Source organism: Orcinus orca, chromosome 6, assembly GCF_937001465.1.
Source record: "Orcinus orca chromosome 6, mOrcOrc1.1, whole genome shotgun sequence".
NCBI lineage: Eukaryota > Metazoa > Chordata > Mammalia > Artiodactyla > Delphinidae > Orcinus > Orcinus orca.
The window spans coordinates 100,279,936-100,298,288 of NC_064564.1; the positions used below are offsets into that span (position 1 = coordinate 100,279,936).

At 42.6% G+C, this 18,353-nt stretch overlaps 2 protein-coding genes across 6 annotated transcripts in view; one reads left to right on the forward strand and one right to left on the reverse strand.

Moving 5' to 3' along the window:
* SLC31A1 (solute carrier family 31 member 1) overlaps window positions 1-6,564 on the forward strand; it is a 28,236-nt gene extending 21,672 nt beyond the window's left edge. For all 4 annotated transcript variants that reach the window (XM_004269323.4, XM_033427413.2, XM_033427412.2 and 1 more), the window contains 3 exons: window positions 134-206; window positions 1,580-1,748; window positions 3,247-6,564. In XM_004269323.4, coding sequence (XP_004269371.1) covers window positions 134-206; window positions 1,580-1,748; window positions 3,247-3,448 — 444 coding nt within the window. In that variant the 3' untranslated portion in view covers window positions 3,449-6,564. The remainder of the gene's footprint in view (window positions 1-133; window positions 207-1,579; window positions 1,749-3,246) is intronic.
* Window positions 6,565-8,714: 2,150 nt separating this feature from the next.
* On the reverse strand, window positions 8,715-18,352 carry CDC26 (cell division cycle 26). Of its 2 annotated transcripts, none has more exons than XM_004269322.3 (4): window positions 18,177-18,352; window positions 15,427-15,536; window positions 14,834-14,955; window positions 8,715-9,153 (listed from the first exon to the last, which is right to left on the reverse strand). In XM_004269322.3, exons 3-4 carry the CDS (start codon window positions 14,912-14,914, stop codon window positions 8,977-8,979), a joined length of 258 nt encoding a protein of 85 aa, XP_004269370.1. In that variant the 5' UTR covers window positions 14,915-14,955; window positions 15,427-15,536; window positions 18,177-18,352; the 3' UTR covers window positions 8,715-8,976. The 2 variants fall into 2 exon arrangements, with proteins under 2 accessions (XP_004269370.1, XP_033283306.1); XM_033427415.2 differs by having other exon boundaries at window positions 18,223-18,349.
* Window position 18,353: the final 1 nt, after the last annotated feature.

Here is an 18,353-nt window from a genome sequence, read left to right on the forward strand (position 1 = left end):
AAAGCCTCCCACTTCAGTGAATGCCTCTTATTACCCAGAACTGCTACTTTTAAATGTTCTAAGCTTCTTGACCTGAAATTCTCACGTAGAAGCTTCAGTTGTTTCTAATTGACACGTTTTGGTTTCCTGGCAGCCTATGACCTTCTACTTTGGCTTTAAAAATGTGGAACTATTGTTCTCTGGTTTGGTGATCAATACAGCTGGAGGTGAGTAAGCCATCAGGTTTTGTTTGAAGGTGACACTCACATGAGAGACAGTGACAGAGAATCTGGAAACCCAACACCTCTTCCTGCCATAATTACTGAGTCATTATGGTTATGATCGTAACCATCTTGCTTCCTATTTCCTACCTGGAAGGTAAGGATACACGGTGCTTATTTTGGTCCTACAGTAAACCTCCCTTAAATAGCATGTGTATGTTTTAGAATTTCTGAAACATAATTTAGATACCAGGTAGGAGTCTTTTGCAGACCATTTCCTTTCATCTTTTTCCAGAGTGTTTCCTTGTTTGATAAATTATTGCTCTTGGATATAAGACTATAGTCGAAGCTCAAATGATATAAAAAGCATTATATATATACATACCACAAAATAACCCTAGCTTAAAAACTATTAATCAAGTACAATCCTTCCAGTTTACAGATAAACTAAACTTCAAATAGTGAAATGATTAGTCCTAAATCCCATAAAGTTAGTATGTCAGAGCTAGGACAGGGACCTAGGGCTTCTATTCCTGCCTAATCCAGTTCTCTTTCTAGCTTACCAAACTGGTATACATCATTCCTGACTCCTTGGCCCATCTTAGGGGCAGTCCTAGTTTTGGAGTACCTAATCACCCAGTTTTTGTGTGTCTATAATGTTGAGTTGGTGTGCCTTAAATTCAAATTGCACAAGTTCAGTAGTCAGGTGGACCACTTTAGGTACAAGATAAATCTTTGGACCCGCAAAATCAATTTGTTTAGGGAAGAAGGGAAGCATTTAATTCAGGTAGTATGTTAAATCAGTTTTGACTACATTCATATTGGTACCAGTGCTTCACAGCGTGAAAGACTTAGATTGAAACGCCCATTCAAGAAATTGTCAGCACTTTAAAATAAGTTGTTTTATTCCTCTTTTGCATATTCTACATTGTGTGTTTCAGTGTGACAAGCTAATTTAATGACATCAAGCAGCCAGACCAAAAGGTTATTGTTGTTCATTTTTTTTGTATCTTAATCAGAAAATGAGTATGATCTGCAGTGGAGGCAGTAGTCCTCACTGACACCATCTTAGTTCTTCTCTTCCATCTGTATGATTGAAGAGGTAACAATATAACATACTCTGAAATTAAGAGTAGAGAGTAGCAGTTTTTCAAAATTACCTGGCAGTCCAGTGGTTAGGACTCGGTGCTTTCACTGCCATGGGCCCAGTTTCAATCCCTAGTTGGGGAACTAAGACCCCACAAGCCATGTGGCATAACCCCCCCCCCCAAAAAAAAAAGTGTAGCAGTTTTTCTGTGTTGTCTTTCTAGCTTGGAGAGCACACCAGCTAATGATTTTGCATGTTTGACATTACCGCCATCTTTTCCCTCCCTACTTAGAAATGGCTGGAGCTTTTGTGGCAGTGTTTTTACTAGCCATGTTCTACGAAGGACTCAAGATAGCCCGAGAGGGCCTCCTGCGCAAGTCACAAGTCAGCATTCGGTACAATTCCATGCCTGTCCCAGGACCGAATGGAACCATCCTTATGGAGACCCACAAAACTGTTGGGTAAGAATATTGAACAGATCCAGATGGAAGTTCTGGAGAGCTGAATCAGCTAAATAGGAAAGCAGCTATTTTATTAGCAACAGCCCTCTTCTTGAGTTAATGATTCTATATGACCTTGATCAAAACTGTTTTTGGAGGCTTGGGGTTGTGGGTCATTAGCAGGCCAAAAGAGGAATGATAGGAACCCTTCTGCTAATATGAACATTTATTCCAAATTTTAAGTATTGGTCACTTTAGAAGAAGGAAAAGAATCCATATTTTAACATATTAGCCAAAATAATAATAAAGTTAAGAAATTTCAGGTCAGGGTATAGAAGAATGGCAGAATCCAATTCATTCCTTTCTATAAAAAGTTGTGCCTGCCCAGCTCTAGTCTCATTTTGTTACAATGTAAGACTGTATTAATGTCTGTATTCCACCTAAGCAAGTATATGGATGACTATTGGTTTTTCCCACAGATTGGCAAATGCTTAAGATTTAGTTATAATAGAAATGTAGGTCTTAAAGCTAAACTGGAATTCAAGGAATCCTATAGACCAATGTCCTGCTCTCAAGTAAGCACAATATTATTTATTCCAATTGTACCAGTGATTGGGCTTATTGAGGGCCAAGCATTGTGACTTAACTAAGGTGAGAGAACGAGTAAGTGACAAAGGGGATAAACAGCCAGGTCTCCTGATCCCTAATTAAAAACTTTCTACTGTACCACCCAACCCTCAACTCTATTTCCAATTTTTTTTTTTTGGCTGCGTTGGGTCTTCGTTGCTCCATGCTGGCTTTCTCTAGTTGCGGCAAGCAGGGGCTACTCTTTGTTGCGGTGCGCGGCCTTCTCATTGCAGTGGCTTCTCTTGTTGTGGAGCACGGGCTCTAGGCGCACGGCTTTCAGTAGCTACAGCACGTGGGCTCAGGAGTTGTGGCGCGCCTGCTCTAGGGTGCTCGGGCTCCAGTAGTTGTGGCGTGCAGGCTCAGTAGTTACGGCGCATGGGCTTCGTTGCTCCACAGCATGTGGGATCTTCCTGGACCAGGGCTCGAACCCGTGTCCCCTACACTGGCAGGCGGGTTCTTAACCACTGCGCCACCAGGGAAGTCCTCTATTTCCAATTTTTTAGAGTATGAACTCTGCAAAGGTGGAAGGCCTGAGAAAGTTCAGGCAAATAAGTATGGGAGGATGTGGGTCATCCCTTTCAGTATCCAAGGTGGAGGTAAGTCAGCTTACTCCTCCTTCCTCTCCCCTCCTCCTGAAGAGCATTCCTCCTGCTGCCATATAATCATATCTGGCCGATGCTTATTAACCTCACAACCCTATCATGTTTCATTTCCAAGGACAATAAACAACCTGCAGAGACACAAGTACCCGTGAGTTGCCAGGGTGGCTGTGAGAGAGTCCAGCTCAAGCTGAGCTCGTGACTACAACTGTTGCCCCTTTCTCCTGATCTGCATGCAGAGCTGCCTGAACACGCCTGGGGCCCTGACTGTTGTGTCCCTGTTTACTCTCCAGGCAACAGATGCTGAGCTTTCCTCACCTTCTGCAAACAGTGCTGCACATCATCCAGGTGGTCATCAGCTACTTCCTCATGCTCATCTTCATGACCTACAACGGGTACCTCTGCATTGCTGTAGCGGCAGGGGCTGGCATGGGGTACTTTCTCTTCAGCTGGAAGAAGGCAGTGGTAGTGGACATCACAGAACATTGCCATTAACGTCTAACGCTATGGTGTGGCCTTATCGATTGCAGTGGAAAGCAGTTCAAGACTGGAAGACAGGATTCCAATCTCCTCTTCTTACTCCTTATCTCCTTACACACACGCACGCACACATGCACACACGCCTGCTCAACAGAGGTTTAGCTTACAGTCTCTGAGCTAAAGTAGTAATCTCCCTGCCTTTTTTCCCTAATGAGCTGAGTTTCCCATTTCTCTTGAGGTGAAGCCACCCATGAGATGTCCTCTCTTCCCCCGTTATCTTAGATCCAAATTATATGTTCTTATCTAATCCAGGTAGCTTTCTATTCGATGGCTTGATCACCTGCTTCCTTTTTTAGTCTTCTGTTCTTATTTTTTAACAGTTTGTGAATTTGGTGGGTTTTTCCTGGGTCAGTGATGGAAATGGATTAACTTTAGCCAGGATTGATGGCAGGTGAGGAAAAGCCTTGCCCAGCTAAGCCCAGAACCCAAACTTAACATTTAAAAATACGTTCTAGTCTTTGGACTCAATGAGTGGGAGACAGATTGTGCCTTTCCCTAGGTGTGAAGTGTTGCACTGAAATCTCTGTAGGGGGCAGAGAGATGGTTTGAGACTGTATAAATACAGGCCCAGACCTTGCAGGAGTGTGCATTCTTGGGGGGCTGACTCATCAACTTGTGTTCCCACTTAACATTTTGATTAGAATGAACTTGTCAATCAAAAAAAAAAAGATGACAATCAATTTGAGAAAATAGATATTTTAAAATGAAACCATTGACATTTTACTTTGACTTGGTACCTTCGTATGTCACAACTGAAGTAAGCGTTTAAATAATTTTCTCCCATTATTGTTTTCATGTGTCTGCCTCTAAACCAGTGGTTTTCAAACTTCAGCATGCATCAGAATCACCTGGAGAGCTTGTTAAAGCCCTGATTGCTGGGCCTCGACCAGAGCCCCCAAATTGGTATATTTAACAAGCTCCCAGGTGATGTGCCTACTGATGATCAGGGGACCACACTTTGAGCATCTCTGCTTTAAACTGAGGGAGTATCACCTGGTGGGTGAGCTACCTGGTACTGGGCACAGGAATTTGACTTGCTATCAGTTGGTGGTGTTTCTGGGCTTAACTCATGTACTAAATGCTGCTGGTCAATACTTAATCATTCCACAAACATTTATTCAGCCCCAACTGTGTTTTTGTGCCCAGGCACACAAGCACAAAGGGCTGTAGCCAAAGTAACTTTTATTAGCATGTGTGAAATCACTAGTCCTTATTCTTAAAGATCTGTAATTTCTTGGAAATGGCTTGAAGGTTGAGAATCTTTGATCTGCAATGTAAATGAGCCAGTCATGGGCTGGAGGGGCAAAAGCCCAGCCCTCTCTTTGGAGAGGCCTAGGGTGTGGTCGGCTGATGGGCATCCACGCCCACACCAGGCAGAGCCTCACTCTCTGCATGACCATCTTTGTTACTCTCGGGGGGACTTAATTAGATCACAAGTGGCCAAAAATACTTTCCTCAGTAAGAATCACATTGGATTTTTATTCTGTTGTTAGTCTACACCGCAGTCTTGTTCCCAGTCCAACCTACCTCTGTAAAGTGACTCTTCCTGTGCTGGTCTATTAAATCCTGCCCTCCTTGGTGCTAGACTCCAGTTGTGCCTCAGGGCAGGAGAGACAAAACACAGCTATCCTGTTGGCCTCTTGTGGTTTTGAAGTTTGTACTTTCTCTGTTGGTGCCAGTTAAATATTGGAGGGCGAGAAATGTGTACTTCCGTGGCTTTGAACCAAGAGAGGGTTATGAGCTTACTGGATCGAGCTTAAAATCTAAGAACCAACATTTAGAGTTTTATGTTTTTCTCTCATTCCAACCCCTTGTAGTGCTGATACTTAGCATAAGTAAAGGGAATGACAGGTACTGATAAAAATCCAACATTAAGGTACAAATAGCCTGTTATTGCCTCAGAAGCCAAGGAATAATAAAACCCTGAGAAATCAATGTTTAGTAGTGATCTGGGTACTCTCTAGAAACCTTGACATGATCTGTTATAAAACGCCCTTTCAGGAACAGGACCTTATCAGTAAGGTAAGAAAAATCAAGGCCAGTTTAGACAAAATGCTGTGAATTTCAAACTCTCGGGAGAGAAACATCAGTTTGGGATAAGTCTTCAGGTATTCAAGATAGAGTCTCATGTAAAACCTGAATTGTAGTGATCTTGAGCTAGGTTGCCAAAGGAAGAAACTAGCGAGGAAAAAAAGAAAGTAAAGCTTAAATTCTATCTTTCTTGAGCTCTTGGATCGTGATAATATAATGATCTTGTTGACTTTCATTTCTGTAACCCTGTTCATTTAGAATTTAGTGCCTGACTTCTTTGTTCCTTTTGAATCCAAATTTCTCTTCCTCCTGTTCACAACTATTAGAAGCTGTATCCCCATATCTTTGGCCCCTTATTCTGCTCTCCTTTTCCGTTTCTTTTAGTTTTTTATCCCATGTGTCTGGTTTATTAAATCTCCCTCACCCTCCTGATGCAGTGGATAATGCTGTGCAGTAGATGTGGATATAGATACCAAGCAGAAGTTGTAAAACTTGATAGAGACCCTAAGCACACTTTGAGGAGCAACTGTCCCACTGGAATTTCTATAAGGCTGAGTAAGGGGCTACCTGGTACCATCCACGAAGTTACAGCATCTTAGGTGCCGTCTCCAATCTATGCTGGAAGAACACTCAGCCCCACACTGCCCACAAGCAGAGTCCTCTCTGTCCACCAGGGAATTAGAGATGAAGGTTTCTTCACTACTTCTATGGTAGGGTTGTCTGGAATTCCCTTTTAGGCTGTGGGGTACTGGTTTTGGGTTCTAGCCACAAGGGTTCCTTGTAGAAGCTGGAAAGGGAGTTAGCAGGGAGTACACTTTCATGTCATTTAATGTTGATCCTGCCCTCTCCAGCTGCTTCCTTCAGAAGATACACCTAAAGATACAGAGTCCGCATCTCATATATGCCTTAATCATTGGGTCTACAATTAATGTTGACTGTTTTAGATTGTAAGCTCCTGGAGGGCAGTATTGCTGTAGTAGGAATGTTTTAACAGTGTCATGTGCAAAAGAACAAATAAATATTTTGATTTTGTGATTCTATGCATGTCTTCTCCCCAGAGTGATATCAGAGTAAGTGGTCTCATCATTGTTCACATGGAGTCTGGTCATTATCATCAGTTTTTCAGATGTCCATCTTTTAGGTGGCGTGATCCCTTTATGTTTTCATCTCACTCTCCTCCTACTCTCCTACTCTACATGACAAGCCTTGAACATGCCAGAAGATCTACATGACCTTTTGCACAGGAGACAGGGTCTTCATGAAGCTGCAGTATCTCAGTATACCAAGGATTCCTGAATTTAAAAGCGAACTTGTCATATAATCGCTTCCCTGTGTTTATGCTGTCAGGTGAGAGCCTAGGAGTTGGCCCTGCCTGTCTGCTTTCTGCCAGAATGGTGGTGTTTTGTGCCTTTCCTGTTGGCCCCCAGATGGGCATCTTGCCATTCAGCACCACTCCTAGACTGTAGTGTGATGAACATGGGCTTTGGAGTCAGGTACACCTGGCTTTGACTCGTAGCTCCACCACTTCCTAGAAGTGTGACCTTAGGCAAGTTATTTTAATAATCCCTAAGCCTTAGTTTTTCTCATTTATAAAAAGGCAATAATAGTACCTATTTGAATTAATCTCCTGATTATTGTCACGCCAGCTTTCAGGAAAATGAAAGGTACGTGCTTCTGGCTGCAGTTGGTATCTCTTCACAAGCACTTGACCATCTTCTTGGGTTTGGGCAACCCAGAAATGAACACTAGGACCTAAGAAATAAAGAATCGATACATGTGATTTCAGTGGTGTCAAAAAGATTTACAGGGAATTCCCTGGTGGTCCAGTAGTTAGTACTCTGCATTTCCACTGCAGGGGGCACGGGTTCGATCCCTGGTTGGGGAACTAAGATCCCACGTGCCGCGTGGCACGGCCAAAAAAATAAAAAGATTTATAGCTGCTCAGATTTATTACTAATCTGGTAATTGCCTCATTCTTTATAAATAAAATAGCATGGATATTTCCTGAGAACTGAAACAGCAACCTCTCACTCTACCCCGAGGGAGTGAGACCTACTAGTGGGAGACCAGGAAAGCAGTGTAGCAAGGAGGTTTAGAAGCGCAGGTTCAAAAATCATTCTGCCCAGGTTCAAATCTCAGCTCTATCCCCTAACAGCTGAGAATTAGTTTTGCCTTTATAAAATTAGGTTAAAGTACTCACCTTGTAAGAGTTAAAGATTAAATGAGATAATCTAAAAGAAAATAAAAAATAAATGAGATAATCTGCATAAAGCACTTGGTACAGTGTCTTCCACCCAGATTCCTCTTGAGTATTGGTATCAGGAGGCACCATGTTTTCATGCTTCTGTGCCTGTTCATGCTGGGAAGTCACAGTGACATGTTGAAGCAGTCTTGTTTGATCCTTTTCTTTTTTTCTTTTGCCCTTCCAGACTGAATTTTGTAGGATTCAAAATAATCAAACTCAATTTCCTTATCTGGAACCCATTCTTGCTGTGTTTTCAAGATTAAGATAAATGAATGGGAGATCCCAGATAAAACTGGAAGAACAGAGGTTTTGTAAGAATGGTTGGAGGAAGAAGGGAAACTATACATCCTCCTCTATTCCTGCCTCTCTCCCACATTCTTACTTCCCAGACTTAAGCTGCCCCAGAAAGGCTGGGTAAAATCCTGCTAACAGGTCTTTTTGGAACTGATGATTCCAGAGGTTCTTGCTACCACAGTTAGCAGTTCCCAGCAGTTGAATTAAACAGTGAAAACAATAAGACATGATTCTAAATTAGCCTCTGAGCTGCCTGGCAGATTGGCTTGTCAGAAAAACTTAGGCGATTTGGGAAAGGAAGGAAAACTGGAATGACGGTAATACTGATACTCCACTGCCTGTCCTCCCAAAATTACACCCAAACTGGTTACAAAGCCATTCTGTAAAGATACTGGAAATCCACAACTTGATCGAGCTTATACAAAATCATGAGAATCTAATCTCCACAAGGGCAGGGATCTTTGATTTGTTCACTGATGTTACCAAGTGCCTAGAATGGTACCTGGCACTCTCAATAAATACTTGTTGAATAAACGAGTTAAAAATCAGTGACAGGGATCAACTGGAAGTGTTCTGTTTAGGGTCTTTTAATAAAGATGGGAAAAATGTAGTAATTTAACGGTGCTATTATACTTCATTAAGGATGTCCCACACTTTTCCAAAAATATATTTATTTTTAAAAACAAAAATCAGACAAGTTTTATCGAGTCAGATTTTCCAGAGACAAACCAGAGTTTGAATTTCAGCTTTCCAAGTGAAAGTTAAGCATCAGCAATCTCATGCAGAAGTATCTCTCTCTGCAGGACGTAAAATATTCGGCTTGACTGCAAGCACTCAATTCTCTAAATCTTGTTTGTATTTCTGCCATCATTTTACTCCATTCCAGGGCTCTGGCACACAAGATAATCCACCTCTAAAATTCAAAACTTCCAAATTGAGATGAACGATTGTTGGGCTTGGGTTGGGGTTTATAACCAATTCGATCATTAATCATTTGTTCCCTGCCCTTGGGGTCACTGCCGAGCCCAATGGCACCTTCTCCATCACTGCCTCCTACAACATCCACATCTTCCTTTTGTTTCTTACGGGTCTGAAAGTATAAAAGTTTTAGTATTAAGGCAATATTCTATTCATTAACAAACATTTATTTAGCATCTACCATGTATTAGGCACAGGGTAAAGGATAGGGTTCGGGTCTACAGAACAATAAACTGAAATCCTAGGTTTAGATGGTTAGGGGCACAAGGGGGATACACGGATATAGCGATAAAAGATGTAACCCCTACCCTCCAGGATGTCACAGTCTAACAGGGAAACAGGTAAATAGACCATTACAACACAGGGTGATCAGGGCTATGACAGAAGGAAGTCCATACAAGAGATGGAAAAATAAAGCGACCAGTAAAACAATAACCACCAGAAATTAACAGCTCAGCTGACACCATGAGATTAAATGTAACGCAGGAAAAGAAGGTTTTGTGCTATCTTATCATGAGGCCTGATTTGGGAAATTCATTTTGTTTTCAGATAAAAGGTTTGGCTCTTAAGCCACAAGTAACTGCAGAATTCACAAAGTCTGTGTCTCAGTTTGATCATTTTCAAAGAGAAAAACTAACACCCCACAACTACCACTACTGAGAGTTCCTTACCAGAAGAATAGCTCCACTAAACTAATCTCTGGAATCACTGCTATTCTTCACCACTTACTGCTGAACTGTGAGCATTTAAATGCCAGTGTCAAAGCATTATATTGAATAAGTGAGGTATTACTTTTTATATATATACAAACATAATGACCTTCCTGAGTTACTCTCTAGGCTACATTACCCAATAAATAACATTAGAAAGTTCTCCCCAAACACCTTTGTGAAAACAAGTTCTAAAAGGCACAGGATGATATCGTTTCATCTTATAAGCCATGAGAAAGTCGGAATATCCAAGTAGAATGAAATCATTTAAAAGGCTTCCCACTATGAACAACTGCTGACTGTTTCAAAATCCAGAGTCAGGGCTTCCCTGGTGGCTCAGCAGTTAAGAATCCGCCTGCCAATGCAGGGTACGCAGGTTCAAGCCCTGGTCCGGGAAGATCCCACATGCCACGGAGCAACTAAGCCCATGCACCACAACTACTGAGCCTGCGCTCTAGAGCCCGTGAGCCACAACTACTGAGCCCACGTGCCACAACTACTGAAGCCCATGCGCCCAGAGCCCATGCTCCGCAACAAGAGAAGCCATGACAATGAGAAGCCCGTGCACGCAAGAAAGAGGAGCCCCCGCTTGCCGCAGCTAGAGAAAGCCCGTGCGCAGCAACGAAGACCAACGCAGCCAAAAAAAAAACCAGAGTCATCAAAATGTAATCAAACTAATTTCAGTAACAAATAAAATACCAGTTTTCTACTGTTTTTATTTTAGTGCAGGGCAAAAACTATCCCTCTCTCCTAAGTTGCTCTAAAATGGGTGAAACCCATTGGATAACTGCCTTTAGTAGAAAGACTAAAAACAACAAAAATACCTAGGAATAAACGTATACCAAGAAATAAATTTAAGAAGGTGAAAAGACCTGTACACTTAAAACTATGAGAGATTGTTGAAAGAAACTGAAGAAGATACAAAAGAATGAAAAGGTATTCCATGCTCATGGATAGGAAGAATTAACAGTTAAAATGTCTATAACTACCTAAAGCAATCTACAGATTCAATGCAATCTCCATCAAAATCCCAACAACATTTTTCACAGAAATAGAACAAAAATTCCTAAAATTTGTATGGGACCACAGAAAACCCCGAGTAGCCAAAGCAATCTTGGAAAAAAAAAACCAAAGCTGGAGGTATCACACTCCCTGATTTCAAATTCTACTACAAAGCCACAGTAATCAAAACAGCACAGTATTAGCAGAAAAAGAGACACACAGATCAATGGAACAGAACTAAGAGCCCAGAAATAAACCCTCACACATATGGATAATAGATTTATGACAAAGTAGCAAAGAACATACAATGGAGAAAGGACAGTCTCTTCAATAAATGCTGTTGAGAAAACTGAACAGCCACATGCAAAACAATGAAGCTAGACCGCTATCTTACACCATACACAAAAATTAACTCAAAATGGATTAAAGACTTGAATGTAAGACCTGAAACCATAAAACTCCTAGAAGAAAACATAGGCAGTATGCTATTTGACATTGGTCTTAGCAGTATCTTTCTGAGTATGTCTCCTCAGGCAAGGGAAACAAAAGCAAAAATAAACAAATGGGACTATATCAAACTAAAAAGCTTCTGCTCAGCAAACGAAACCATCAACAAAATGAAAAGACAGCCTATCAAATGGGAAAAGATATTTGCAAACAATTTATCTGATAAGGGCTAATACCCAAAATATATAAAGAACTCATACAACTCAACAGCAAAAAAACAGACAACCCAAGAATCTGAATAACCATTTTTCCAAAGAAGACATACAGATGGACAACAGGCATATGAAAAGATGTTCAACATCACTAATTATCAGGGAAATGCAAATCAAAACCACAAATGAAATATCACCTCATGCCCATTAGAATGGCTATTATCAAAAAGACAAGAAATAATGAGTGTTGGAGAGGATATGGAGAAAAGGAAATCTTCACACAGTGTTGGTGAGAATGTAAACTGGTGCAGCCACTGTGGAAAATTGTATGGAGGTTTCTCAAAAAATAAAGAGTAGAACTACCGTATAATCCAGCAATTCCACTCCTGGGTATATATCCAAAGAAAACACTAATTCAAAAGGGTAAGTGCACCACCATGTTTATCGCAGCATTATTTACAATAGCCAACATATGGAAACGTAAGTGTCCCTTGACAGATGAATGGATAAAGAAAATGTGGTGTTTAGGGCTTCCCTGGTGGTGCAGTGGTTGAGAGTCCGCCTGCCGAGGCAGGGGACACGGGTTCGTGCCCCGGTCTGGGAGGATCCCACATGCCGTGGAGTGGCTGTGCCCGTGAGCCATGGCCGCTGAGGCTGTGCATCCGGAGCCTGTGCTCCGCAACGGGAGAGGCCACAACAGTGAGAGGCCCGCGTACCGCAAAAAAAAAAAGAAAATGTGGTGTATATATATATACACACACACACACATACACACAATGGAATACTACTCAGTCATAAAAATTACTTCAATTAAAAAAAAAAGTAACTCAATAGTGAGCTGACTCTGCAGAGTCAAAGTTTGGTATAAGACTAACACTTTATGAGACTCATTACAATTGAAGTTTTGAACCATAAAGGGCACTTCAAGAAAAGAGCAGAGTGTGCATAGGCAGTGAGATTAAAGATAGCTCAGCAGTGGAAGATAAAGTGGAGAGATGACCAAGGACCAGATCACAAAGGGCCTTACATGACATCCTAAGGAATTTGGACTTTATTCTGAAGGCCAAAAAAAGAATTTAAGTCTTATCAATGGACATCTAATACCGTGGCGTAAGGCTATACTTAAAAATACATATTGGGGGGCTTCCCTGGTGGCGCAGTGGTTGGGGGTCTGCCTGCCGATGCAGGGGACACAGGTTCGTACCCCGGTCCAGGAAGATCCCGCATGCCGCAGAGCGGCTGGGCCGTGAGCCATGGCCGCTAAGCCTGCGCGTCCGGAGCCTGTGCTCCGCAACAGGAGAGGCCACAACGGTGAGGGGCCCGCATAACGCAAAAAAAAAAAAAAAAAACATATTGGGGCTTCCCTGGTGGCGCAGTGGTTAAGAATCCACCTGCCAATGCAGGGGACACAGGTTCAAGCCCTGGTCCGGGAGGATCCCACATGCCATGGAGCAACTAGGCCCGTGTGCCACAACTACTGAGCCCATGCTCTAGAGTCCGCGAGCCACAACTACTGAGCCCGCATGCCACAACTACTGAAGCCCACGCGCCTGGAGCCTTTGCTCTGCAACAAGAGAGGCCACCTCAGTGAGAAGCCCGCGCACCGCTTCTCACTGTGGTCCCTGCTTGCCGCAACTAGAGAAAGCCCGTGCGCAGCAACAAAGACCCAGTGCAGCCAAAAGTAAATTAATTAATTAATTAATTAATTAATTTTAAAAAATACATATTGAACTCCTACTATGTACTAGATGCTGGGAACTCAACGGTGGAGAAGACAGACATGATTTCTACAATCAGGGTTCCTAATATAAATGATTTTACAATAAACAAACAAATCATTGTAAATTAGAATAAGTGGTATGAAATAAAAGAATAAAGTGCTTTGAGAGACCCTAATGAGATGAAGGCAGCATGGGTAGGAATGATACACCTAAGTTGGATAGGGTCAGAAGAGGCCTTTCAGACTGAGGAAGTGACATTCAAACTGAGACACGAAGAAACAGGAAGCACTCCAGGCAGAGGAAAATAATATGTGCAAAGGCCATGAGTTATAAATAGTTTGGCATATTCAAGGAAATAAAAGAAAACCAATGTGCCTAGGGTACAGAAGGCAAGGCAAAGAGTGACAGAAGGAGAAAGAACATTTAAAAGCTTGTAGGCCATGAAAAGGAACTGAGGTTTTATTCCAAGTGCAGGAAACCACTGAGGAGTTTTAAGCATGAGAATGACATGATCTGAAATTTTTTAAAGATCATTCTAGACACCTGATGGAGAATGGATTGAAGACACAAAAATGGAATTAGAGGGCTTCCCTGGTGGCGCAGTGGTTGAGAGTCCGCCGGCCAATGCAGGGGACACGGGCTTGTGCCCCGGTCCGGGAAGATCCCGCATGCCATGGAGCGGCTGGGCCCATGAGCCATGGCCACTGAGCCTGCGTGTCCGGACCCTGTGCTCCGCAACGGGAGAGGCCACGACAGTGAGAGGCCCGCGTACCGAAAAAAAAAAAAAAAAAAGGAAGTAGAGAGACAACTTGGGATGCTACTGAAATTGTACAGAGTTAGTTGATGGTTATTTGGACTACGGTTCTAATGGTGGAGATGAAAAGGTATGGGTAGATTCTAGAAATATTCTGGAGGTAGAGCCGAAGGATTTATGGACAGATTGAATATAAAAGGTGAGGGAAAGGGAGAACTCAAGATTGACTCTTAGGTTTCTGGCTTGAGCAACTACTTAGATACTGACATAGGGAACTCTGAGGTGAAACTCGTTTGAGGAAGAAATCAAGAGTTTTTTGTTTTAACATGTTAAGTATAGTATGCTGAATAATGACCTCCAAAGCTATCAGGTCCTAATCCTTGGATACTGTAATTGTTGCCCTGTATGTGAAAAGGGTCTTTGCAGATGTGATTAAATTAAGGATGCTGTGATGTGGTCATTATCCTGGATTATCTGGGTGGGCCCTTAATGCCAACACAGGTATCCTTATAAGAGGGGGCAGAGGGAGACTTCACAGACAGAAGAGGAGAAGGCAGTGTGATCACGGAGGCAGACACTGGAGTGATATGGCCACAAGTCAAGGAATGCCAGCAGCCACCAAATACTGCAATAGTCAAGGAATAGATTCTTCCCTAGAGCCTCTGGATGGAGCGTGGTCCTGCTGACATCCTGATTTTGGATCAGTGATACCAATTTCAGATTTCTGGCCTACAGAACTGTGAAAGCATAAATATCTGTTGCTTTAAACCACCAAGTTTGTGGTAATTTGTTACAGCAGCCACAGGAAACTAATACATTATGTTTAAGATGCCTGTAAAGCATCCAAATAGAGATTTCGAATAAGCTGTTGGTATAAGAATCTGGAGTCCAAAAGTTAGAGTTATTGTTTTAAATATTCCTAACGGTTTGAAAGTTGCACTCTTACCTCCAGGTCCTTTCGAATGCTTTCAAACTCCTCAATGTCATCAAGCTTCAGCTCCAGACGGGTTGGTTTTCGTCTCAGCATAATGAAACCAACATTAAGGGACAGACCCAGTGAACTATCAGCTGTTAAAAATGGCAGAGAGGAGGAAAAATTGGAAGGGATAAATCTCAGCTACAAATATGTTCAATTTGTAAGCAGGCACACTAAAACAAATGGCGATACAAAAGACTCATTTGGATTCACACATTGACTTCTAAGTCTTTACGTGTATCATTATTACATTTTTATTACGTGATGGAGATCCACCACTCTGTAATTCTCAAAAGCTCTTTCTTCCAGAACTTAAAATAGCAAGCTGCCTGTAAAAGAGGATTCTAGGCAACAATCACTTTAATCTCATGCTCCATTCACAAAGAAATATTTTAGCTAAGAGAATAACGTTAAAATATCACATTTTAATTCGGTACAGTTAGTAGAGAGTATACAAACCATTAAATTTGATCAACAGTATGTGGGAATTATGAGAGATTTGTGATCACTCCCGAATGCTAAAATCAGTTTACTAAGTCTTATGAAAACTCCCTCTAACTCACCAATTCACAGGGTTATCCTCAGGGTCTAAATAGGTCCTAAATGGATAGGTCATTCATGAAACAAACAGTTCTTATGCTCCAGCTACAGAGTTAAGAGGCATAGTCACAGTCTGTGGGGAAAACAAACACATAAATGGAAAATTGCAGCATACTGTAATTAGAACTCTGATGAGGGTAATGCAATGGCATCACACAGACACACAATCCAGTGGGGTGAACAGGGATGTGGAAGACTTCCTGGAGGAGATGATGTCTTAGTTGCCTTGTGAAGGGCAGGCAGAGAGGATTAAAGGCATCCCAGGCAGAGAGAACAAGTATGCACAGAAGCTCAAGAGAACACTCTAGAATCTGAAAACCCAAAGTAATGCTTATGCTTTAAAAAAAAAAAAAAAAGAAGAGCTGGGTTTTTTTAGAAGAAAATAAAACTCCCCAACTGAGTTTAAAAGCTGTTGATGGCATCATCTTTATATTCTCACAGCGTCCAGTAGAGAATGTCTGCAATAACCAGCCATTAAATGTTCTGTTGAATAAACTGGCTACACTCTTCTTCTGCTGAAGGGGGCACGGGTCTGATCCCTCTCCAGGGAACTAAGATCCCGCATGCCGCAGCAGAGCAACCAAAAACAAAAGTCAGCCTCCTGGGAAAATTATATATAGGTCACATGGTGAGGATTAAATGAAAATGATGTAAGTGAAGCCTCCTTTAAAATATGTACAGATATAAATTATTATTACATGTATCTAGGATATAGCTAGGGACTGTGAAGTATACAAAGGAAGAAATGTCTCCTCCTTCTACCATGAAGCTTGGGACAGATACAAGTGATGTTATCAACACGAAACAATGGCACATTACATTTCAAATTGCTTTGTACTAAATCAGATACTATCTTTTTTTTCTTTTATTATTTTTTTATTGGAGTATAATTGCTTTACAATGTTGTGTTAGTTTCTGCCGCACAGCGAAGTGACTCAGCCATTCGCATACACACAACCCCTCCCTCTTAGACCTCCCTCCCCCCCATCCACCCAACTAGGCCATCACAGAGCACGGAACTGAGTTCCCTGTGCTATACAGCAGGTTCCCACTAGCTATCTATTTTACACATGGTAGTGTATTTATGTCAAACCTAATCTCCCAATTCATCCCACCCTCTCCTTCCCCGCCATGTCCACACGTCCGTTCTCTACGTTTGCCTTTCTATTCTTGCCCTGCAAATAGGTTCATCTGTACCATTTTTCTAGATTCCACATATATGCGTTAATATACGATATTTGTTTTTCTCTTTCTGACTTACTTCACTCTGTATGACAGACTCTAGGTCCATCCACATCTCTACAAATGACCCAATTTCATTTCTTTTTATGGCCGAGTAATATTCCATTATATATATTTACAACATCTTCTTTATCCATTCATCTGTCGATGGACACTTAGGTTGTTTCCATGTCCTGGCTATTTTAATAGTGCTGCACTGTTGGTGGGGAATGTAAATTGATACAGATACTATCTTGATTCCAAAGTAGACAAAAGGTAGAGGAAGCCAAAGTTTCAAGGGGAGAGATTGCTTAAAAGAAAAAACAGGGACTTCCCTCGTGGTGCAGTGGTTAAGAATCTGCCTGCCAATGCAGGGGACACGGGTTTGATCCCTGGTCCGGGAAGATCCCACATGCTACGGAGCAACTAAACCTGTGCGCCACAACTACTGAGCCCACGTGTCACAACAACTGAAGCCCACGCGCCTAGAGCCTGAGCTCTGCAACAAGAGAAGCCACCTCAATGAGAAGCCCACGCACCACGACGAAAAGTAGGCCCTGCTCGCCGCAACTAGAGAAAGCCCGCCCAGCAACGAAGACCCAACGCAGCCAAAAAATAATTAATTATTTTTAAAAAGGGAAAAAAAGAAACTGTGATACATTTTAACTTTTCTGCAAACTATGAAAAGATCGCCACTAGGGAGCAGTATAGAGTAATGGGTAAAAGTGCTTGTTCTGGAGGCGAAAGGGCAGAGGGCACAGATTCTAATCCCATCGCCACTGATCTTGGACCATCAGCTTCACCTTTCACTAGATCATGGTTTCCTCGTCTGTACCTGTACTCTATTGTTGTATGGACTGAATGTCGTATTGCAGCGTAAATTCCTGTAACATAACCTGGCATTTAGTAAACGCTCAATAAACAGGCATTATTATTGTAATTGTCCTCGGGGAGGGTAGGGGGCTCTGTCCAGCTCGGGAAACACCAATATTTTGACCATCTCCACCCCCGACACGGGGACAAAACCTTGTCTTGTCCATCTCTGATGCCCCAGCACCCAGCGCACACGGGGCTGTGCAGAGTTGCTGGCGTGCAGTTTACCTGACGCCTCACATTCATCATCTCACTCGAAGTAAGACAGACCGGGCTGAAGACAGCAAAATCAGGCCTTGGCTCCTCCGCCAGGTCTTTATTTTCCTTTGGCGCTAGAGGGCTCTTCGAACTTATTCTCTCGCCACTGCCCAAATCCACCGAAAACCCAGCCAGCTCAGAAGAAACCGCCGAGAGAACTTCCTGACAGCGGAAGAGAAGAGCACCCCCGCAGCTCCAAGGCCGCACTCGCTGGTCCAGAGCGAGGGTTTCCATGGCAACACGGTCCTTCGCTCCAGTAGGACTTAAAGCCCCTCGCAGGACCCGGAGCGACAGCAGGCCCCGGAAGCCGTCTATTCACTCCCCGAGTTCCGTCCGTAGCCGCGCGACTCGCCGCACCTACCTCTTTTCAGACCTGTTCAGCCCCTTCCCGGAACCTCGGCGCTCACCCCGAATCTCCGGCTAAGCCAACTGGACTACAATTCCCAGACTGCTCTGAGTCGCTCTCCTCGCAGAACCCTGTGCTTCGCGTGCTTTTCTCGGAGGCTCCACGGAACAAACCACTCGACGCGCCCAGACT

What these genes read in the sequence shown, in the direction of transcription:
- CDC26 (XM_004269322.3), bottom strand. Translation starts at nt 14,914, where the DNA reads ATGCTGAGACGAAAACCAACCCGTCTGGAGCTGAAGCTTGATGACATT. An exon ending in GCATTCGAAAGGACCTGGAG is followed by an intron (nt 9,154 to 14,833) that starts GTAAGAGTGCAA and finishes TTATACTTTCAG; the next exon opens with ACCCGTAAGAAACAAAAGGA.